This window comes from Labrus mixtus, chromosome 6 (genome assembly GCF_963584025.1).
Source record: "Labrus mixtus chromosome 6, fLabMix1.1, whole genome shotgun sequence".
NCBI lineage: Eukaryota > Metazoa > Chordata > Actinopteri > Labriformes > Labridae > Labrus > Labrus mixtus.
In genome coordinates this window covers 16,578,247-16,601,458 of record NC_083617.1, presented here as the reverse complement: position 1 = coordinate 16,601,458, position 23,212 = coordinate 16,578,247, and the positions used below count along the sequence as shown (strand labels likewise).

At 38.7% G+C, this 23,212-nt stretch overlaps 1 protein-coding gene across 1 annotated transcript in view; it reads left to right on the top strand.

Annotated features, from left to right (window-relative positions):
- The first annotated feature begins 881 nt into the window (after positions 1 to 881).
- The window catches only part of LOC132975611 (contactin-associated protein-like 4), a 64,935-nt gene continuing 42,604 nt past the window's right edge, over positions 882 to 23,212 (top strand). The window contains exons 1-2 of the mRNA XM_061040289.1: positions 882 to 1,156; positions 22,364 to 22,474. Of these exons, the coding sequence (XP_060896272.1) occupies positions 1,072 to 1,156; positions 22,364 to 22,474 (196 nt within the window). The 5' untranslated portion in view covers positions 882 to 1,071. The remainder of the gene's footprint in view (positions 1,157 to 22,363; positions 22,475 to 23,212) is intronic.

Below are 23,212 nucleotides of genomic sequence, written 5' to 3'. Positions count from 1 at the left end.
TGGATGAGGCAAATTACAGAAAGCCCCTGAAATATCAATTGTATACATTTAACATCAGTTAAGAGACAATATGTACTGGTTTGTCCTCTGGGATTCAAGATTGACATGAGATGAAATTCAAGTGGCTTAAATTCAAGTCAAATTTATAGCAATATTAATTAGCAATCTTAAGAACATGTTTTTTTTTTCCAATTGATTTGAATTAAAGTGAAAATCAATAAACATTTTATGCTCCTCTTTTCCTTCCCCTGCAGTTTAGCATGTTTATGCACACTGGCATTATAAGCCTGTTTTATCAGTGATTTCTGTGTTTTTGTATTGCAATCATTAACAGAATTTTTTTTTAATTCTGCTTTTGATTTGGTCTTGATAAATAGATTTTCTAGTTCTATCCAGGTAAATTAACCAAACATAACATACAGATGAATGAGAATTACTGCATGTGAGAGCATAAATGAACCACCAATTAACTTAAACTACATACCTAATTATATTTGAAGAGTCTTATTAATTCATGTATCCTCTCTCAGCGACAGTCTTTCAATGGATTTGTAGTGACTCAGTCTCTCTTATGACTAGTAGAGCTGCACAGATGCTTAACATGATGACAAACAGGCTGTGAGCAACAGCTCAGAACCTAATGAGACCTGGGGAGGCTGCTTCTCAAAAATTGTCTGAGCACAATAGTGAAGACTGCAAGGGGATTACTGTTGGAGGATTTTTTCACAACACATGATCTTCAAGTCCTTTTAACTAAAGTGACTAAAGTGCCTTTCACTGAAGCTGTGACAACATTGAAATCCCCCCCCCCCCCCCCCCCCCCCGTGTCTCTCTCCCTCCTCTTTTCCGTCCCCTCACTCTCTCACTCAGCCAAACAGAAACTAGCCTCCTGCTCTACGCTGCCATCTCTGTGGAGCCAGGCAAATGTTGGCAAGTGCTGCGGACGCACAAGTGTAATATTCATCAGGAAGAGTGTAAGCGTGTGGAGGAGTGGAGTAAAGAGGAGAGGAGAGGCACACTGTCCCTGTACTTCACCTCGTTGCTTTTACTGCAGCATCTCTACGCTTCCTCATGGATTTCTGGAGTAAAAAAGTCTGGGGAACTATTACACAGGTCGCCCTGATAATTTTCTGCTCATTCGTGGCAGCAGGAACTGGTGAGTAGGAGAGTTTTGTTTTTAGGTTACAGTGGGGGACAGATGTGAGGCTGTGGATCTGATGCTGAGTTCACATCTGTCTCACATGTTCAACAAAGTGTTGCTATTGGGGTTAATGCACAAATTTTCACTATTTGTACAAACGTTTTACTAGTGCACATCATAAATGAACAATTAAATATTATCTTTAAAAGGTACCCTATAATTTAGAATAACTTATATCAATGGACAGATGTGTTAATGTATTCTCTTATTCATTCTATGCACAGATGTCCAGGCACAGTTCTTCATTGGCACAATGGGAATCTGTGTAGAAAGCATGAAAAACTTGAATCTCAGGGAATAGAAAAGTTTCCCTTTAGTAAGGCACACAACCCGAACTTGCTCCATTGGAGCTGCACAGGCTGCAGAAGTCTATGGATGCACTTCAAAGTTGGAATGTAAAAATGCAAAGAAGCAAATTGGGTTTTCTCTGCTGTTGCTTTGTCCTTTTGTCAGCAGGATTGCATTTGACTACATGACAGATTTTTATTAAACCTGTTTGCTATTTGGTGTCGATAATTCTGAAGAAGACCCAATTTCGTTTTGGCCCCAATTTGTAATCATACCATAAAATATCTGCATACTTAACTTTGCAAAGGATTGGTGGTGATTATGCACAGGGTGAAATATCAGCTGTTGTTGTAAAATCTTAATTACTTGTTCATTAGCAAGTTGTGGTTAAAATATTGAGACTGAGCCACATGTATATTATATAAGTCCATTAAAGCTGCTGCGCACAGTTAATTGCAATGTCAACAGAGCTATGCTGTTACACTGGAGCTGTTTATATGAGCCAAACAGTTGTATAACAGTGACAATACTGAAATGAATGAAGTCAGCACCAGCGGGTAAATGTTTATGTATTTCAAATGTGTTCTCAGTCAACATGCCTTGGCCAATAAGATTTCATAATATTTGACATTATTAAATACAACTAAAGATTCAGTGTGAGCACAATAAAGTTGGGGTTATAATCCTGCTGACATAAAAAAAGCTGCTGGAGAGAGACAGCTGGACATTTTGGGCGTCAAAGGGTAAAACCAAGGAGATAAAGGGTTTTTTTTTTCACCTTAAGAGAAAATAGTTTGGATCCAGCTCAATTAGAAACCATTACTTGAAGAAGAAAAGCATGTAGCTGTCTCTCTCAAATCAATAACAAGTCCTGGAGAAGCTTTTTTTACCCTCCTGAAAAGTGCAAACAAACAGTACATCACCCACTTAATAATCTCAGGTGCCCTCTCCTCCTTACATTTTATTTGACTTTGTGTTAGTGCCGAGCCAGAGCCGCAGGCAAGGTCTGACTCCAACTATTTGTCAGAGTGAACAGAGGTGGTAAAACTGTCATGAGAGGGCAGATGTTTCAGATTCTGCAGATGGTCACGGTGACCCTGCCCAGCATTAAAACAGTGAGAGGCAAATGGAGGGGAAGCAGTGGCCAGAGGGAGCCTTCTGTGACATGATGATTGAGCCCTATGATGGCTGACAGGCCGTTATGAGCAGCCTTATTATATTCATTAAAAATCCTTGAGATGGGAAAATGAAGAAATAATAATAATGGAAGTGATGGAAGATTTGTCCATTACTTTAATAATGGGCTAATCTACACCTCACTGGGATCCAATATTAACGCTGAGTACCAATGTTGGGTTCATAAGGGACCAGAACCAAATTTGACTTTCATGAAGGAGACTGGAGTACACGTTTTAATTTTTAATTTGTAAGACTACTTATCCGGGTCTTATCTGAACATTCACCATTCTGTGGTTGTCGTCATTTTGTAAGAAAATTCACCACTGGATTAAAAAAAAAAGAGTCCAATTGCTCCTAATAATCATTACTGAGTCAAGGCCTTCACAATTGCTTGATACCGGAGGATGATGATCTACAAAATACACAGAGACAGACTGACAGCTGTCATAGAAGTACATAAATTGGCTTTCGAGACACAAACTCTACTTTTGTTTGAACTTAAGTCTTTACTACATTTTCAGAGATGTTGTTTTTCGGTGTATATAAAGTTTAGCTTATGGCAACTTTGGTCCCACATATGTCAATTTTTTTTAAATCTAGAACAGATGAAATAGAAATAAAAACTACATTTCTAGTCATGAAATGAGCTGAGCCTTTCCTGGATACTAACTCTTTTCTGATCGAGGAATCACATGAGAGACCGCTACACACATCACATATGAGCTGACATTCAACAGAGACATCTGGAGTGGAAGCAATATATCACAAGGCAAAGCTGTGTGCCATTAAAAATGCAGGGCAGAGGATGGCTGAGGATTGGCAGCATCATGACATTTCAAAATGCTTGGCACTTGTGTTTCAAGCCAGACATCTAGTCACTTCACAAAGCAACCACAAGCCATTTGAGACGATCAACAACTTGCTGCAGCAGATGGTGCAGTTCGCCTAACAGCAGCGTCACTACAAACGCAGTATTTTACATATAGCTCCTTTAAAATTAAAAGTTATAATTAACTTCCTCCACAGGCTTATTTACACTACACCTATTTTTAAGGCGTTTTTAATTTGCAATTACAAATTGTGTGAACCTTGTAAGTCCAGCTGTGGATATATGGCCAGTATCTCCTTAAAGTATATGCACAAGGCCCCCTCAAATACGCAGTAAGTTGAAGCTGTCCTCGCTGCTGACATACAGAATGTGCCTCTGCGGAGGAAAAAGTATGCTTGTGGGCAGCTGTCAGAGAAAATTCAAACACAATATTTGACACACAAAAGAGGCACAGGAGACTTTCGTTCTGTGTGTGTGTGTGTGTGTGTGTGTGTGTGTGTGTGTGTGTCACTCTTTCTTTAAAAATATCTTCAGTGTGGTTGCATAAGACCTCCTTGGAATTGTTATCTCTCCTCTCAGCTGATTCAGAGTCAGTGGAGTGCGCGCTGTAATGACAGATTATATCTCTGCTCTCTGAACCTGTGTACCAGTGCACATGTATCAGTTTAAGGGTTAGTGTGTGAGGGTGCATGCTGAGATAAGAAACAAATAACCACATGTGGTGAGAGCAAGGGAATACTGAGCAGCATCATGGTCTGTGTTTGCACCAAATGCCTACAAATGTGGCTGGTGTGCGTATGTGCGCTCATGTTGTGTTCAGATAACGACTGACTCACCAGTCACAGTCACTGGTCTCAGAGGACAGGATCTCAATTTAAAACCATTGTGTCAGCGGATGCTGCTTCTAACGAGAGACGACAGAGGAAGTGTTGTTTGTCTTCTGTCAGGTCACAGTCAGCTGTTTTGTCCCAAAGCTGTATGAAGGTAAGAGGTGCAGACGCCGAAGAAAGATTCTGGTGTGTTTTAGTTATTTATAGAAGACTAAAAATAACATGTGAATGTTTTTTTTTTCTCTCAAAGAATGATATTATACTTTTAATGAGCAAATGAGACTCATGTAAGGCCTCGGAGCTGCATCGTACAAACACGTGATGTCAGGCAGAAAAGATACCAGATACATCCATCTACTGATATTATTTCATTTAAAGCTAAATGGTAGGACACATGTTGTTTTTTTACATATAACCCAACTTCAAAAATACCACACTATCCCTTTAAGGCTGCTGATAATGAGTGGAAACAATGGATGGACATTGTATTTGTGTTGTCAGGTGTTTCTTCGTTGTCGTCTTTTAAGTGGAGATATATTATATGTCTTGCGTCACTTTTATGTGTGACTACAGAAAATGTAGCAAAATGGTGCGACAATCATTTCATTTTTCTTTGTATAAATGATCAATCATTGCACACTGTTCACTAATAAATAAAATAAATGAAATAAATAAATGAAAAGTAAGGACTGCAAACATGACAGCATAGAAAGACATACACCTCTGCAATATTACTGAACATTTGACGGTACTGTACAACCAAATGAATGACACTGAAATAAAAAGACGTTAAAAAGAAGATTGAAAAGTATCATATTATTTTTATATAATAAATAAATATATATAATTTTTATATTTTATTTCACAGTCAAAATGAATGAAAATGAGTTTCCAAGTTCAGCTATTGATGGTAAAATCAAAATCGAGATAGTCTTTGCACTTAGTTGACATTAACAGTGCAATTTGTAGGCTATGCAACCAGTGAGCACCTACCATACACCCCCACACTGTAATATAGTGTATATTAAAGAAAGAAAACCTCAAATCCAATTGATTTGTTCGGATTTGAAATGGTAAATGGACTTGAGTTTGTAAAGCGCTTTTCTAGTCTTCTGGCTACTCAAAGCGCTTTTTACACCACAGGTCACACCTACCCATTCACACACTGATGGCACAGGTTGCTACATGTATGTAAAGTATCTATCAGTATTAACTCATCCCATTACTACATTAATATGCCACTGACCAAGCAGAAGGAGCAACTTGGGGTTAAGTGTCTGTCCAAGGACACAACAGACATGTAGTGTAGGAGATGAGGATCGAAACCCCCGACCTTCTGGTTGAGAGACGACCTACTCCACCAACTGAGCCCCAGTCGCCGCTGTATGTGACAGGATTAGAATTAAAGTCAATCCTTGTCAGCAAACTCATAGCTTTAAATACATTTGCTAGTGAAAATAGAAAGAGAGAATTTTTTTTTCTCTCTCTCGTTTTGTTTTCATGTTTGGTTGCCTGTTTTTTCTTTCTTGATTTTCTTGCTTTGAAATTTGCATATAATTTGTGAATTTGTGTTGTATGTTAAAATCAAAAAACACAATAAAAAAAAGCATAATCAAAAAAAAAATTGAAATAGAACAGGAGATCATGTTTTTGATGTTTAAGTGATTATTTGAATCCCATATCAAAGTTAAACTATTGACTGTCTTGGTGATCGTCCCGTAACTTGGAAAAAGTATTTAACTCCCTTTTATGAGAGTATATCAAGACTTCATGCTCACAAGTTAGTGGACAGGACAAAAACCACCTTCACAGAAGCCACAGTGGGAGCAGAGCTCTCTTCTTCAAGTGAGTAAAGAGAGTAGCTTGTTATGCTTCAACAGTTCTTGAGCGAATCTCTGAATCCCCACCAGCTCCAGCAGTGCTGTTCTGCAGTTGTGTGGTCCGTGCTCAGTGTGGAGAGGGCTGAATCAATTAATTATCACTTCATTACCCTCATTTCCATTTGATTAACTTTAGCATGCAGTCTTGTTCAAATCAGCTTGCAGAAAATAGGAGACTCCGGGGGAATATTGGGAGTGTGAGATTATGAATGTGTAAAAAAAACAGTTTTAAAGTCATCAAGATTATAACATCACAGAGAGCAGACATCCAAATATGAGGGCCAGTTTAACTATCTTCATATCTGCTTAAAATATTCTTAATTCAGTTTTCCATCCCCTACATTAACACACACAGACTTTAAAGTGCAGGAATAATTTGTGGTGTAACATATTCTCACAGAAAAATATTTTTTTATTGAATGGATGTAGATTTATATTGTATATGTGATATTCCTTTGGATTTGATCTCCAATGACATCATTAACAACCTCATCTGACTTTTTCATAATTTCTATCTAGCATGTTTTGTTTTGGTGCATAAACTGATATTAATGATGATGCAACTTTGCCTTGGAGGATGATGTCAACAAAAAACTGCCATTTTATTTTTGCATTGCTCTAATTTAAGGAGGGAATAGATGAGGATTAAAAAAATGTGTAATTGTAGACCCTTGGAAACATCTCCAGCTGCTGTTAATCTTCTGTGTTGTGTTACCATGGCGATAAGAGTTCTAATTGATGAGTTCTATGTTGTTGATTATGACATCACAGCATCTCATGAAATCTGTTCCGATGACTGGAGCTTCAACTCTTTTGGTCTACTTTGGAGTTTGTGGGTTTGAGATAGGCGTGAGAGATAGTTGTGAAAGAGAGTGGTTAGAGAAATTGTTTTATTCAAAGCGTTCGAAAGTTATTTGGTCTTGTTTGTTTGTTTGTTGTTTTGTCCGTGTTGTTCTGTGTTATCCTTTTCTGTATTTTAATACAGAAACAGGTTTATCATGGACTTCATTGAGGGAAGTAGAGGAGTCTACAAGTCTATCAGGGTGCTGTTTGACACACCGATTTATGAACGTGCCAAACAGATCTGTTGGCACATTCAATCCTTTAAAGTGAAGGTTGCAGTGGTGGCTGAACTGTTAAACCTTCAACAGAAGAAGCAGCTTCCATCTGAGCTTACTGTTGAAGACATGACTGACCTGCTGCTGGAAGAGAGTAAAAAGTGCCTGAGGGTGCAGCTCTGGGAGTTTGAGATGGATGATTTTGACGAAGAGGAGGTGAAGCCTCTTCTCAAGCTGGTGTGGGAGGTTAACACCAGCATGCAGAGGAGAGATGTTGGGTTTCAAGCAAAAAGACTGCTTGACTCTCCAGAGGACATTCCTCCCTCCTATAAACATCAGAAGATCCTCAGCCAGGCACACGAATACGCCAGGATCCTGGTGGAGCAGCAACAGGATCCTCCCATCTCCAAACTGTTGAGCCCACAGGAGGTGGTTCTGGATTTGGTTCCAAGAGTCCTGCAGGGCCTCTGGGTGCCTAAAAAAACCACATCCAGCGACATGCCCTCCCAGAAGCTCTCTGAAATGGCTGTAAGCGTCACCAAAGCTGTTCTGGATGGAGTCTCCACCACCTTAATGTCTACCACACACCATCAGGTCACCTATTCCCGATCAGAAAGAGAAGATATGGTCCTCTGTATTGAGGGAAGGGTCAGGAAGATGTATCCTCCAGATACTCTGAGGAGGAAGTTGAACAGCTTTGAAGCAGAGGTGTTGAAAGGCATCACAAGTGTTGCAGTGGAACACATCTGTGTGCTATTTGAGCCTCAGACTCACTCTGACATACCTGCTGACGAACTTCCAGCCATCACTGCTGTCCAGGGGTCATTGAATAGAAGCCAGGCTACACAAAGCCCAGCTCTACCTGTAACCTTGCTTTCTGTAGCTAATGTCACAGCTTCAGTCTTGGAGGGTAAGGTAATGGATGTGAAACCTCTCCAAGAACTAGACTCTGCAAACATTGCCCTTCCATCCTCTTTTTTGACTCCTCGGGATAAAACTGCTTTCCCTCTGAGCAATGCTGAACTTCCTGGCATCATCAGCATGGATGAACAATCACAACAGGCAATGCCTTGTCCTGAACCAGAGCCTGCAAAGGTGCAACCTCAATCACTTCATGTTACCATGTCCCCTGAAGTATTTGTTAATGCTTCAGTCCTGGGTAGTGAGGTTGTTGATGAGCAGCCCAACCAAGAACCAGAACCAAATATGACTCTCTTCTCTGATTCTCTACCACTTCCTTCAGCCAAAGCAGATGAACCTTCTGCCTTCAGTCAGGCCTTCGAAGAAGAGCCTCGACTAGGCCAGGAATCAAACTCTGCTGAGACACTGTTGCCACTATCTCCTGATACCCTGCCAGCTGAACCTCCAGTTATGATTTCAGTCCTGGGGTGTGAGGTTAATGATAAGCAGCCCAGCCAAGATCAAGAACCTGCTGTGGTGCAAGCTCCAGCGCTTATTGTAGATGATACTGATGAACTCTGCGTAATTGCTGAGGCAAAACTACAAGATCCTTTACCAGACAAGGAACCATACTGTGCTGCTGGGATGTGGTCCCAACTACCTCCTCCTGACACCCAACCAGATGAACCCCCAGTCAAGGTTTCAGTGCTGTGGGGTCAGGTTTGGAAAAAGCAGCCTATCCAAGAAACCGCCAGTTTGCCTGCCCTGCCACCTAATGTAACCGATGCTGATGTTGACAAAACCTCTGCTGTCACCCAGACTACACAAGAAGAGCCTCCACCAGAGTCTGCTGAGGTACAAACTCAATCACGGCATGTAACCCCACCAGATGAACCTCCAGTATATATGGTGTCAGTCCTGGGGGGTGAGGTGATAAATAAGCAGCCCAGCAGAAGACCAGCTCTTACAATCTCCAATGATGTGGTGCAGGAGGAGATCCCAGAGTCTGGAATTCAAAGCTGGTTCGAATGGTTTGGAAAAGCTTTCTACTGCTGCATCAAGCCTAAAAAAGAAGACTGAGAATTCTTCTGTTTGACAGTTACTGTCGTTATATATCAATAAATGTCACAATAATCAATGTATGGTTCCATTGCAGTCAATTGGCATCAGCCGGTCTCAATTGAAGTTATCATGATGTTGCTTAGACAAAGTGTTAAGAGTAGATGATTATTATAGAACATTAATCGACAGCTAATGTCTAATGTCAGGTTTGGTAAAGTTACCTGTTATTTAATTTACAATAATTTTGTGTTATTTATATGATGTTTTGTAAAAAGAAATTGCATAATTTACATCTGATCCTTCACGTAAGACCACCTTTAAAAAAAACATGTGTCATACAAAATGCAGCTTTGTATAAGATGACACAGATACGTAGATATTTGGTCTGCAAATGTCAGGGACACACTTGTTGTAAATGAGGTTGAGCAGGTGGGAGAGGGTAGTTCATTTTGATATTTAAGGTGGCTTGATTGATTTACGACTTCAACTCACGCAGTGAGCAACATGAAAGTAAACACTCCACCTTAAAATGTCTGGTAGCTGTCAAATAGCTGCCATAAACTGTAAGATAGTGGCATAGTGAATTTTCTCTAATCTATTCTCACAGTGGAGGTCAACACATGGGAACATGACTGCAACTTGAATGACTTAGTGGCTTATTTTAAGTCATTTTCTTCAGATACAACTCTCTTTCAATCCTGGATTTCTCAATAATGCAGGTCGACAGTCGATTATACGTCATGTCCACGTTTGGTTCCTGTGCTTCTGTTAGTGTATGAGCAACTGCAACGTGCCCAAGCCCACCTCTTCAAAAATCGTGCCAGGGCCAAGGAAGTGAAGAAACCTTCAAATGGATCTGTTATGTTGTGAAAGGTATAATAAACTTCAGGACACAAACATTCAATTCCAATGAATTCAAAATTTTAATAGTTTATCGACAACCACGGAAACAGCAGCCGGTGTTTTTTTGCGAATGGGAATGATCTCTGTATCATTCTCAGGTTCAATCTCAGAGCCAGTGTCAGATGAAGTTTCGAGAGACCAGGAGACATCACTTTCCGTATCCAAACCTGCGCCTCCATCAGACTCTGCTTCATCAAGGCTCTGGAGCATGGCTAAAGCCTCTGTGGTAGTCATCCTCCTCCTTCCTGACATTTCCTTCTATTCTGTTCTAAATCAGATCCTAATTTACTCTATTCTGCCTTTTCAATGTTGATTAATTCAAATGTATGTCTTCTATTCTTTCTATATGGTTTTAGGCAGGTAAGCTTTCTTTCCTTCTTGGCTCGAGCGTTATAAACAATAGTTGCTAGGTAACGGCGATCACACTGGGTTAGCTATTTGTGGACGTGTTGAAGTTCAGTAAAATTGTCCTGACCTGTTTTAAAAATGATGAGTGAAGATGAGAGTGACCCTGTGTAACCAGTTAAATTCTGAAAATCCTTTTGGTTAAACATTTTGACTGGGGAGCATTATGCATTATTTTAATGACCTAAGACGTCATATTTAAAACGAGTTTTCACAGAATACAGTAAACAACATGTTTAAAATGCAGGCAGAGGTAGAATATAAGATGGGCTTTTAGTTGTTCATCTTCTGAACAGTGTAGTTATATGGCAGACTTATGTTAATAGCTGCTTCCTGAAGGTGCATTTGGATTCTCTTCCCTTGACCTTGTTACATTTTACATGAAGTTCTTAGAAAAGTGTTAGGAGCAATATAAGTATAATAAAATAAGTATCTTTCCTTTTAGTTCTGGACCTGTAGTTCCACCTAAGACTTTCATTTGATTTGATAAATATAACTTCAGGGAATGGAGCTGTAAGAAATGTCTTGATCATTTTGCCCATTCTGCCATTAGATGTTTGTTCACATATAAGTCTGTTTGATGTTTCGGCCTTTCTGAAGGAAATGTTATCGTCCAGTGTTTTACTCTGGTCTTACTCAAGGTGGGCTAAGGTCATGTCTGTTTAAGATATCATGAGATAACTTTTGTTGTTTATTTGGCACTTTGAAAATAAAAAGTCATTTGATACCTCCACAAAGGATGAAGGGGATCTAATTAGTGTGTTTGTGGCGTACTTACTTCAAGTCCTCTGTGTCCTTTAAGATTCATGAGACTCTGGAGTTTGTGTTAAAAGTGAGACGAAGCTGAGGAGAAACCCTCGCTCATATTTCTTCTTTAGTGTCATTTATGAGAATGTGTGTTCAGAGAAATGGAACTATGAATGCGATCTGATGAAGTCAAGGCTACATAATAGCAGTGGCAGCCATCAGGTGTAACGTTGTGTCCGTCAGCTTGGAATCTAGATTTATTTACCCAGGGACAAGTGGTTAAGTGATCAAACTGAGACGGGCAGTTCATCCATCTGAGTTTGAGACACATTGATATTTGCTGAAGGCTGATTCCCACTAGAGCTCTGACTCCCTAAACACACACTCATTCATCAAACAGCACTGTCATCACCTCAGAGGACTTGTAGTTGGTCCAACACTGGTGTCAAACTGACTGTAGGCGGAGTAGTGAGTACTAACTGCATTTCACCAAGAAAGGATTCAAATAGTGGAAAGGTTTTTGAGCATGTAGAAGTAGAAGTTCTACAAGGCACAGGACATTTTATGTGACAAAAGACCCGACATATAGCTATAGGACTCTTCATAATTACTGATTATTCATTGGCTGCCCTCGGTTGAAAGAAGAAAACATGATTAGGAGAGATCTGCTGGAGCAGCAGCATTACAGCTGCAGACAGGAATAGACTCAACAAACTGGTGAAGGCCAGCTCTGTTCTGGGCTGCCCCCTTGACCCTGTGGAGGTGGTGGGAGACAGGAGGATGATGGCAAAGCCATTATCGCTGATGGAGAATGTTTCTCACCCTCTGCATGTGTTGTGCCCTGAAAAAGGGTCAAATTAATAAATGGACTCAAGACACGATGCTTCCTCTGTCAGCGTCATGCAGAATGATTTAATTTATCTTTTCAAAATGATCCACATAGTCACAATGGTGCTTTCTTTTAACATATCTTTTCACAGGCAAATATGAAACACAAAAGGTAAGTACAATACAATTAAATTATCAACAGTGCTGAAAATACAAACAAAATATCCTGTCTATCACTTTACTTCATATTTCTTTCCCTTATTTCTCGTTCTTCTGTTAAACAATCCTAACAAACAAATATATGCTAATGCATATGCTATACATGAATATTCTCAAACACTCATTCTTAATCTTCACACACACCCGGACATACACATGCCAACACTGACCTCGTGTGGTGATGTGTGGACGACAGACAACACAGAGCTAAACTAGCTTAGTGTCTCACTGAACTTTCATAAAATGTAAATAATACCGTTTTAAACATCAAACTTTCTGTAAGTTCCTAACAATAAACACGAAAACACCTCTAGAAACACTTTGTAAATAAACACAGATATATATTATCTTTTTACCTGAAAAAGGGTAAAATGAATAAATGGACTCAAGACACGACGCTTCCTCTGTCAGCGTCATGCAGAATAGGGCATCGTGGCTGAGAGCTCCCACTTCCGGCCTCGGCAGGCATAACTAATCAATCACATGCATTATCTCTTGATAGAAAGTACAGGTAGATCACAGATTCATAACTCTTGGCAGACACATCTGTATATTTCTAAGGTTTGAAACAAAAAACTTGTTTTTAAAGTGTTTTAAATCCTTCAGACTGAATCTGTTTTTAACACTGATATCTTTCACACATTTTTGACGTTAAATGAACTTCTACAATTGTTTTATGACATTTTTTGCAAGAATTCGCTGTTTTGTGTCACTAAAATCATATTTATTTCTCCATGAATTTATTTATAACTTATCAGTTATTTCAAATAAATTACACCTATCACACATGACACTGTAACAGCAATGGACTTCGCCACCTGCGGTGTGGGAAGGACATATACGGCAGGTCCTTCCTTTCTGCTGCAAGTCAACCAAGCCTCCTAGGAGATCACAAAACACACACACAAGCCGGACACAAGTCACTCCTCCATCTCATGCAATAATTTTACGTTACGATATTTACCACATACTACTACCTGATGCTATTTGCAATAATGTGGAACCTACTTCGTGCAATAACATGTTCACTGTGTGCATCATAGTGTTTTTCTTATAACTGAATGTACAGGCTACATTTGTTACTACTGCAGCTCTGTTTTTGGCTCCTATTTAATTGTGCATTGTGTGCACTGAGTGTTCTTTTTTTTGGCTGTCCTTGCCCTTTGCTGCTGTAAGACTGTAAATTTCTCCGTTGACTGTTGAATTAAGGTTTATCTTATCTTAAACTAAAGAAACATAGATCAAGCCAATCATGATAGGGATGAAATGGAAGATGGAGATGACGGACATGATGGTGATCATGATGATGATAAAGATGGTGTTTATGGTGTAGATTGTTAAAATGATGAGATGGCATTGATATAATTAATAGAGATTAAGGATATGGTGATAACGATGATGGGATGGAAAAGAAAGAGCTGGATGAACATTACAGCGGGAAAATAATAATGAGGAAATAGTGATTAACTGAATAGTAGAAGAAGACAATAGTGTAAAAGACTTTGACAATAATTAGGATGGCGTTGATGAGCATGATGATGAAGACAATGATTTGTATGATTATGACTATGATGATAGCACTGATGATGATATTACAGTAATGGCAATATGATGTGTAAAGTGATGATTATTTCTATGGCAATGATGATTATGGCGCTGATGTTGGTCTTGATATGTACGGTGATGATGTGTATGGCTATGATGATATTTGTAGCAATGGTCATATATGGTCATTATGTGTACAGTGATGGTGTGTATGGTGATGATGGTGATGGTGTGTATGGTGATAAGTGTGTATTGTGATGGAGGTGTGCATAGTGGTGATGATTTTGTGTATAGTGATGATGATGGTGTGTATAGTGATGATGATGGTGTGTATAGTGATGATGATGGTGTGTATAGTGATGATGATGGTGTGTATAGTGATGATGATGGTGTGTATGGTGATGATGATGATGATGATGGTGTGTATAGTGATGATGATGGTGTGTATGATGATGATGATTTTGTGTATAGTGATGATGATGGTGTGTATGGGGATGAAGGTGTGCATGGTGATAAGTGTGTATGGTGATGATGGTCAGTATGGTGATAAAAGTGTGTGTGGTGATGATGGTCAGTATGGTGATAAAAGTGTGTGTGGTGATGATGGTCAGTATGGTGATGATGATGAAGGTGTGTATGCTGATAAAAGTGTGTGTGGTGATGATGGTGTTGAACGTTCACCTCATGTTTATGGTAGTTTGATTCATGGTCTGATATAGAACATCATGCCCGCTGCTGCCAGAAGAACCAATTGACTTAGAAAACATTTGGATAATTAGCCTAACTCATAAGTGGTTAGTTTTTTCTTTATTTTTTTCATTTATCATTACTTTAATTATTTCAAATGAATACCAAATGTTTGTCACACGGAGGAAGAAACAGCGGGGATCAAAACGATTTCATAGCACCCCCAGACATATTAGCAAATCACTTACTGAAATAACTTGTCACCACATGTTCCTCTCTGATATGGCAATGTGAGAAATAAATGTATGTCATAAACATTCTTCATCTCATTCATGAGGAACTACAGGTGCATCTAATGTGTTGAGTAATGACATAAAATCCTAATTGTAAAGAAAAGGAATATCATGGAAAATGTTAAAAAGGATTTTTCTTCCCCTTAATTCTATGTTTCCCACAAATCAAAGGGTACATTTAGAAAAAATGTGACTGAGTAATTGCATCCAATGAGCTCTACAGAGAAAGAGTACTTTTAAATATGTATAAGCAAATATTTGCATATTTGTGGAAATGTTATGCTGAGCTAAAACATATCAATTACAGAGTGGTTCTTTTATATAGCTCACACATTGGTCATGATGGTATTAACTAAATGAGTGTCATGACCAATAAAAATAATTATCATCGCTGTTATTGGTCCATTTATTAATCATTGATTTACTTGAAATTATTCAGTGTCCATTTTAATACCTTGATTGCAAACCAAGATTGTATTAGTTGTACATAATATGTTTAAAGTTGGATGTCACTGAAGCATTACTTTTCATGGGCTGGAGACAGTCGGGTTAATTCTAGGAGTCTGCCCTTTCAAACAGAAAGCCTGGGTTGAGTTCCTAGTGTCAGCAAGCCTCTCTTTTAAAATCTGCATGTGTGTGACACTGAATGCCTGCCAACCCCAGAAGTGCTGATCAGTATAGCTTAGCTTGCGCACTGATCCACCTGTGTGAATTAATTCCTCAGAAATGAAGTGTTGTTAACTATCAGAGCAGAACTTTTCAACAGGTGATTATGTTTGTCACCCATGTGGGGCAGGGAACGTCCTGAGGACCCATGCTGGTGAGAGGTAGATCAGATGGAAGACTAGCATGAGATGCATGAGAGCCATACACACAAAAAACCATACATACGTACAGAATGACAGTGTAATTGGAAAAATAATACCAAATTTGTCATTGCAACTAAGATATCACATTTCTACCAATTGAAGTTACAGTATGACATAGACAAACATACAGCATATGACAATGTTTTGATGGTCTAAGGCTTGAGCAAACTTTGAGAACAAGCTTCAGTAAAACTATAAAACATTAAAAAATAAGAGTTCCTGGTGTGATCTCGTCATATTCTGTCCAAATTTGGTGATGACTGATAAAAAAAATACAAAAGCTGGAGTGTGAAAACAGATTTGGAAAAATACAAATTGTAAAATCTAGACATAAGCATGAAGTACTTGGGTTCATACTGTACACATTTGTCCACAGAATTTCAGGATGTATTTTTGATTTAAGATTTACAAGTTGAACATTCAAAAATACAGTTTGCTCATCTAAAAGGACCCGTATACTCTTTTTTTCAACAAGTTAAAAAAGGTCTCAAAGCTCCCTAAAACATCCACACACAAAAACACTCAGATCCTATATTTTAACATACCTATAAACCCCTCAAGTTCAGCCATGTCAAATTTAGCAGGACAGGATCTAAAGCCGAGAACTTTTCATTAAAAAGTCTGAACAATGGGTTTTGTATACCTATGAAGTTTATGTGTTGATGTCAGTACATCGGGTATCTGATGTGTCAGGAATAATTAAAAGTAAATGGTTGGAAGCTTTGTGCTGGTGAAAAGTTTAAAATATATGGCTGATTTAAAAGAGTAGAAAGAGAGAAGTTATCAAGACAAAACAGTTAGTTGAAAGGCTGCCATGAATGTACTCCTTCTATAGTCAGGTGGTGTAAGAGAAATCTCTCAATGTGCCTCCTGCACTGCTACTTACTGTATTCCTCTGATGCCCTTGTCCTAAATTATATGTGGTTGAGGCAGTGAGTACACTTAAGACATGCATCAGTGATCACAAGAGCTGCCCCCACAAGGAAAACATCTAACTTTTCTGTCCCTTACCACATCCTGCATGAAGAACAGACACTTTTGAAACTTAAGATTCTTCCCCATGCAGAGGGTCAGGCCCTCCCAGCGGAAGAGCAGACTACAGATCCTGCTCAAAGTTGCTGAAGCCCGGAGGATCATTAATCTGTGATGGGGAGCTAGTTTGTCTCCTTTTTTTTCTCTTTTAGGTTTCTCTGTGTGCTCTCTCAGTGTCATGGTTTTTGCAATGCATTTGTGTGTGTTGATTTGGAAGTAGTTGTGTTGCTATACTGAAACACAGAAAGTGACTGCAGAAAAGAGCAAAGAAAAAATGTCAAAAAGTCTTTGGTGCAGTATGATCCTGTTAATATGATCAATAAGATGGATGACTTAACAACGCACTTCCACTTGTTACACACACACAGTTGCACAACAGTGCTCCCATTCCTGTTAAATATCAGCGCATTTGCTGATTAATTTTTTTTAACCAGAGGGCCATGAAACAATGAGTGCCTGTTTTCCCTGCCTTCTTATATCCTTATATTCCTTTCAGAATGAGGCCGATACCAGAAGTCGATAGAATACTCATGGCTTCCTCTTAAAGGTAATTTAGATGAAGTGTTTACAGCCTAGTAGAGCCAAACGTCATCTATTTGATTAATGGCCCATCATTACACAAGTTAACATAAGATCGTGTTCGATACGATCAGTGTGTCTGAAGATTTTAATATATAATGGAGTTACGTGACATTCATTCAGACCATACAAAAATCAAATTAAATTTAAAACTATTCAGGTACATTATGGGCTTTACAAAACTCCCAACATATACCCTTTAATTTGATGATTTCACAAGTTTCCCTATAGATTTCTCTAATCCATGCTTTTTAAATTGCACATTTTGCAGTGCTGGTGGGACAGTGGTTACGGCACACTCCTCATGTATGGAGGCTGTGGTCCTCGAAGCGGGCGGCCCGGGTTAGAATCCAGCCTGTGGCACCTTTCCCGAACGTCGTTCCCCACTCTCTCGCCCTGATTTCTGACTGTCCACTGTCTTGTCTCTACAATAAAGGCATACAGACAACAACAACAACAACAACAACAACAACAACAACAACAACAAAAAGTTAAATTGCACAGTTGGCCATATCTGCACTTTTGTTATCCTAGAAAAATGTCAAAATATACACAAAGTAAAATGTATAATAATAATAAAATGTAAAAATGTATATCTTGGAGAACCGCTTGTGAGTATATTGTAGACAGACAATATGGAACTGCTGACATTTTCTGACTGGATAAGCTGAAGAATGATCAGGTCACAAAGTAGTACTTACATTTGCAGTTTCTAATATAGTTGAATACACCACTCTGAACACTTTTTGCACATTGTACATTTTACAAAAAACATAGCATTGAGGCTACTAAGTGACATTTTGTGACTGGATAAACCTCAGGGGGCTGGAGTCAGAACAAAAGGCCGGTGTGCCTGGTGTGTTTATGACTGATAGGTGACGGTCTCTGTTCATCAGCATCCAGTGCAGAGGATGAGCGGATCCTTACAACTCAGCTGCTGTTCCACAGAGCAGAGAGGCATTGGAGGAAGGCAGAAGGAGGACACAAAAAGCAGCTCCACAAAACCCACATAGTAAAATGAAGCGTCTCTTGATTGTCAGTAAAATGATAACCTCAGACGTTCTGTTTGAGTGGAGCAGAAAACCTTTCTCTTATAGGTTTTCAGTATTTTAATTAATTAGTTCTTACAATTTAAGATGATGTCTCTACTATTCAATCCTTCTTTTCTTTTTTTATTTTATTTAGCTGAACATCATAAATGACTGCCCTATAAGCAGTCATTATCCTGGGATTACAAACAGCCTGAAGGAGTGGGAAGAAACATTCACAGATTAATTATATCAGGTATTGTTTTTCCACCCATGCAGCGCCTACGCAGCTTTCATCATCGTAATTAAAGTTATTTTTAATAAAGTCATTACTGTTGTTTCTTCAATCCATGACCGAAACATTCTCCTATACTTTCTCTTTGCTAGAGAGGAGAGTCACCATGCTTTCAGGCTATCTGAGTGTCACTATGAGTAAACTTACATAAAAGAACCAAAACTGTAAAATGCCATGAACAATTGATGCTGCTCTCTCGCTCTCTTGACAATATTTAAACTTTAATGACTGCATCAATGGAAGGGAAAGGGCATGTACAGTCTTAGAAGTAATATGTATATTTAATTGCAGGATTTTTCTCTTTCTTAGAAGATTTACAGTACTGTAGTTCATGTTTGAGGGCACACACATCCACTAATGTTGTAACTGTGCTCAGAGATGCATGGCTGAAAAGGTAACATCACTGAACCACGAGTGTTCAGAACCCCCTAAAAAGCTCTGAACCTGTAAATGTTGTCAGGCAGATGCTCATCAGCTTGATATAATCATGCATGTTGTGGAGACAGTGCTATTTCAGCAGCACTGTAAATGTGGAGGTGGAAGCGAGGATGCATGACAGAAGACACTTGGAGCTCAGCAGGCTGGGTGAATAACAGTTACAGACATGTCGTGGATGTGCAGGACACAAAGAGACCTGAGATGTCTTTCAGGTAATATTGCTATCAGACTCAAAGTGCTCTGAATGTAAGCACTGACGAGAAAGAGACAAATTATTTACCACATCTCTGTGTAGGCCGAGGATGACCAAGCTCCTTAACACTCAGTCATGTTTTTGCCAATGAAACAATTTTACAGTGTATAGAAATGTTTGCTTTAACTGGAATAACATGAAGGTGAAAAAGTTCTATCTTCATTGAGATTCCAAACACCTCAAGTTTGAGAAAAAGTAAAGTAAATCTAACAACACAAATTCAATATGTGTAGCTTTTACTCTAAGTGTCACTGAAAAAAAAGAGATATAAGAACCCAAATTGTAAAAATGTATGTTTATGTAAACATGGGCCCTAAACTATACACATCTCTAAAGTAAATGGTTGATATTTATTTTTCCACAAAAGGAAACCTGATTGGTTTATCTCTGACTGATAGCCATTATAGGCTATTAGCCCCAGCCATCAGATCAGACGTTGGATTTTTTCATAGCTTCTTTCTAAAGATGGCATACAGCAAAAAATAAAGTTTTTAAAGTTTAGACTGCCATTTTCTCAGCAAGTTGCTACTTTCAATCTAATGCATATATATTTCCTGATTTTTGAAAAAACTATTCAAAGCCTACTTCTCATTACAGAACTTTCAGGAATGAGATCCCAGAAGAAAGACGCCAGCAAAGCCCCTAGGACAGTCAGAAAAATCCAATCCTAACTTTTTACAGGATTATTTTCTCTATCAGGGTCAGTGTTTTCCAATTGCAGTTCATTTCATACTCAACATTTATCTCCACTGCCGATGTGTGAGGGTATTTTGTGCTCTGCTGCTTTCAGTCAGTGACCCAAACTTTAGCAGAGATAATTAGATTTGTGTTTTCGTAAACCTCCACACAATCTTTTTCTTGCATAAATAAATGTTGTTGTGTCTGTCAGTGAGCAAAAAAGTGCTCACATTACTTCTAGGTCAAAAATTATAATTTATTATCGGTACAGCGGGATACAGTGGGTCAGGCCATGTTGTGCGGGGTCATAGCTTTAAGCCGGTGTAGGAAACATAAAACAAAAAATGTCCATGCAGAAAATGACTGTTTTCATATGTGAAGTGCAGCTCAAAACACATTACTTGAGTAATGAAGGGAATTTCTGGTAAATTAAATCTGTTTTGTTCCTTCCTTGAACTGAAACTTGATCTTGATATATCTTCATGAAGTGGAGACAGTAAAACTGGTTGATAAATTTTCTCTGCTTTCTGTTATGAGCTTCTCATACTGTATTTGGGTTGACACACTTGTCGACAAAAGTCCAATTTGCAGCTACAAATTACATTTAGTTTGGTTATTTTTGTGTGCATTTGTTTTCTTTCTCTTGCAGATCCATGTAAATGTAATTTCAGGGCTGTCACTTTTCATAGGCTCACTGGAGGCAACTGGGACAGATGCCCAGAACACCATAACTCCCCTCACAACCTCTCACTGCCTTGATTACATATAATATTTATTTTGTAATAATTATTTCTTGACACCTTATATTGTCTTTCATAACCCTTTAAGCTATGCATGGTTGATAAAGAGACTTTCCTCTTTTGATTTCCCATGTGTCAATTGTGCAAGCAGAAATTCATTAATAAAGGTAATAAGATCAAAATCCAGAGGCAGAGATAATGCAAAATAAGAATTTGAAGTGTTGTTAAGTTTATTCACAGTGAAAAAACAACAAGAGCATGGTAATGCAATAAAGTGACGGCCCTGGAGAACATGTAAAAATGAAAATAATTGCAAGAAAATATTAATAACCAAATCCAAAAAGTGAAAAACAAGAAAAGACTATATAATGCCGCTCTTGGCCCTTGCAGCTCTGTACTCTCTGAATGCATTTCACTTAGTAAATACTTAAACTGCCATTATAATAACATTTCAAGTCTCAGCAACCTTAACACCCCTCCACCTCTACCAAACTTGGCGCCTTCCACTTGTTCCACTTCCTTATGAGCCAATGGCGTAAATTGGTTCAGATTGAAATTTTTTGGTTGTGAAAGTGGAGTACACAGCTGTGGAGCAACAGGTGACTCACATAGATTTATTTGACATGTTTGAATGAATTAAATGTTTTAGCGTAAAAAAAATAGGCCATGTGTGTTTTATTCGGCTTGAAAATACATTCTTTGACGTTCTTTTTAATGAAGTTATACTTAAGGTTTGTCACAGGTCACTCACTGAGTAGTTGTTGCTATAGTCATGCTAATCTAACATTAACACGGGCCTCTCAGCCGGCTTGATGTTACTTTGGAGTGGCTGGCTAATATTAGCACAAGTGTGTACATTAATTTAGGGTTGCCCCGTGACTGCAGCATTAATCAATTATGTAGCATTTTGGAAATACCGCACAACATAGAACAGACGCCAAATCAAAGTCTCATGAAAGAGAAACCCAAAGTCAAACTTTCAGTGAAGGTTTCCTTGACAGAAATTCAATATCAAAGTAGCAAGGCCAAGCCGGATACAATCTCAGTTAAACAAAGTAAAGACAGTCCAGAGCCTTCATTAATATAGTCTCACCAAGAGATATCTTTAAGAGATATAGTGATATGGAAAACATCCATTAACAGAGGGGGATTCAGCTTTCGAGCTCCGCTGGGTCATTAAGTTTGCAGAACTCCTTATGACTTAAAAAAACCCTCCAAAAATTAATTAGATCAAACATTAATGAACAAAACATTTGTTTAACTATAAGCTTTGAGCTGACCATCCAACTATGACTCTTTTTACAAGCTCTTGATGTTATCTGAGAAAAATACAAGTGGGTAAATGTCAGACTCTGCCCGATCCTGCTGTCATGAATTTTTTTTTTTTTTTTTAATTCAGCATGGTGTCCTCGTGGTCAAAAAGCCGTTTATGCTAAACTGATGTGAGTCCTTTGAAATTGGAGTCTATAAATCTACTCACTGGAATCTAAGTGAGCATGGTTACTGTGAGCAGACTGAGGGTCCACAGCTGTAACTTATTTCCTACAAGTTATATGATGGTTTAAATGTACTGTTTCTTCTGTTCTATGATTCACAGCGGTGTGTCATAGCCCGCTGGTACACAATCTCCTGCCGTCCTCCTTCAGAAGCTCCTCTCAGTTGTCGGGCAGCCATGGGCCAGGCTTCGCTAAACTGAACCGCAGAGAAGGTGAGTGACAAGAATACTGCAAACCATCTATAGGACTAATCTCTATATCGAATGTGTTTTGTTTAATTGATATTTATTGTGAAATTTTTCACAACACTACTGACAGTACTACAAAAATGATTATTAGGTTGCACATTTCTTAAAATTTCAGTCAGACCAAAGACCACCAGGAGGGGGCATGAAGTAGGGAGGACAGGATTCTAAACTCAAAGTAGAAGAGCTACTGTAGCTTGCATAAACATTAGAAATCCACAAAGTTGTAGAGCTGGAGTGCTGTTCTTTAACATACAAATGACTTGAAATGAGTTGCAAGAATGCAATTTAGGCCAATCACAAACGGGTGTTTCAGAGTATTTTGTTTCTCCAGCTACTTTGCTGTGTTGGCACAATGTATTAATTTAGCTTAATATACCAAACTTAACATTCAGAGTGAGGAACACGGGTCAAGCCATTCACAGCAAGAATAAACATGGTGTTCTTCCTTATTGTGTAGTGTTGAGAGGTCCAGGGAAGGAAACCTCTCACACGTGGGTCTGAAGTGTTTTTCGAATAACTGCATCCACAGAAGAGGGTTTGCACTGCAGGTCCACAGCTTTCCAACTAACATTTGACTCTACATCTCCTGTAACAATACCGAATGCTTTAGCCTTTTTCTACCAGTGTCTTAACAGCAAAGAACTACTTTCAGACAAAATAAGAAAGCAGTGCAGAAGAATAGAAGCAAGTAGCTAAAGAAAT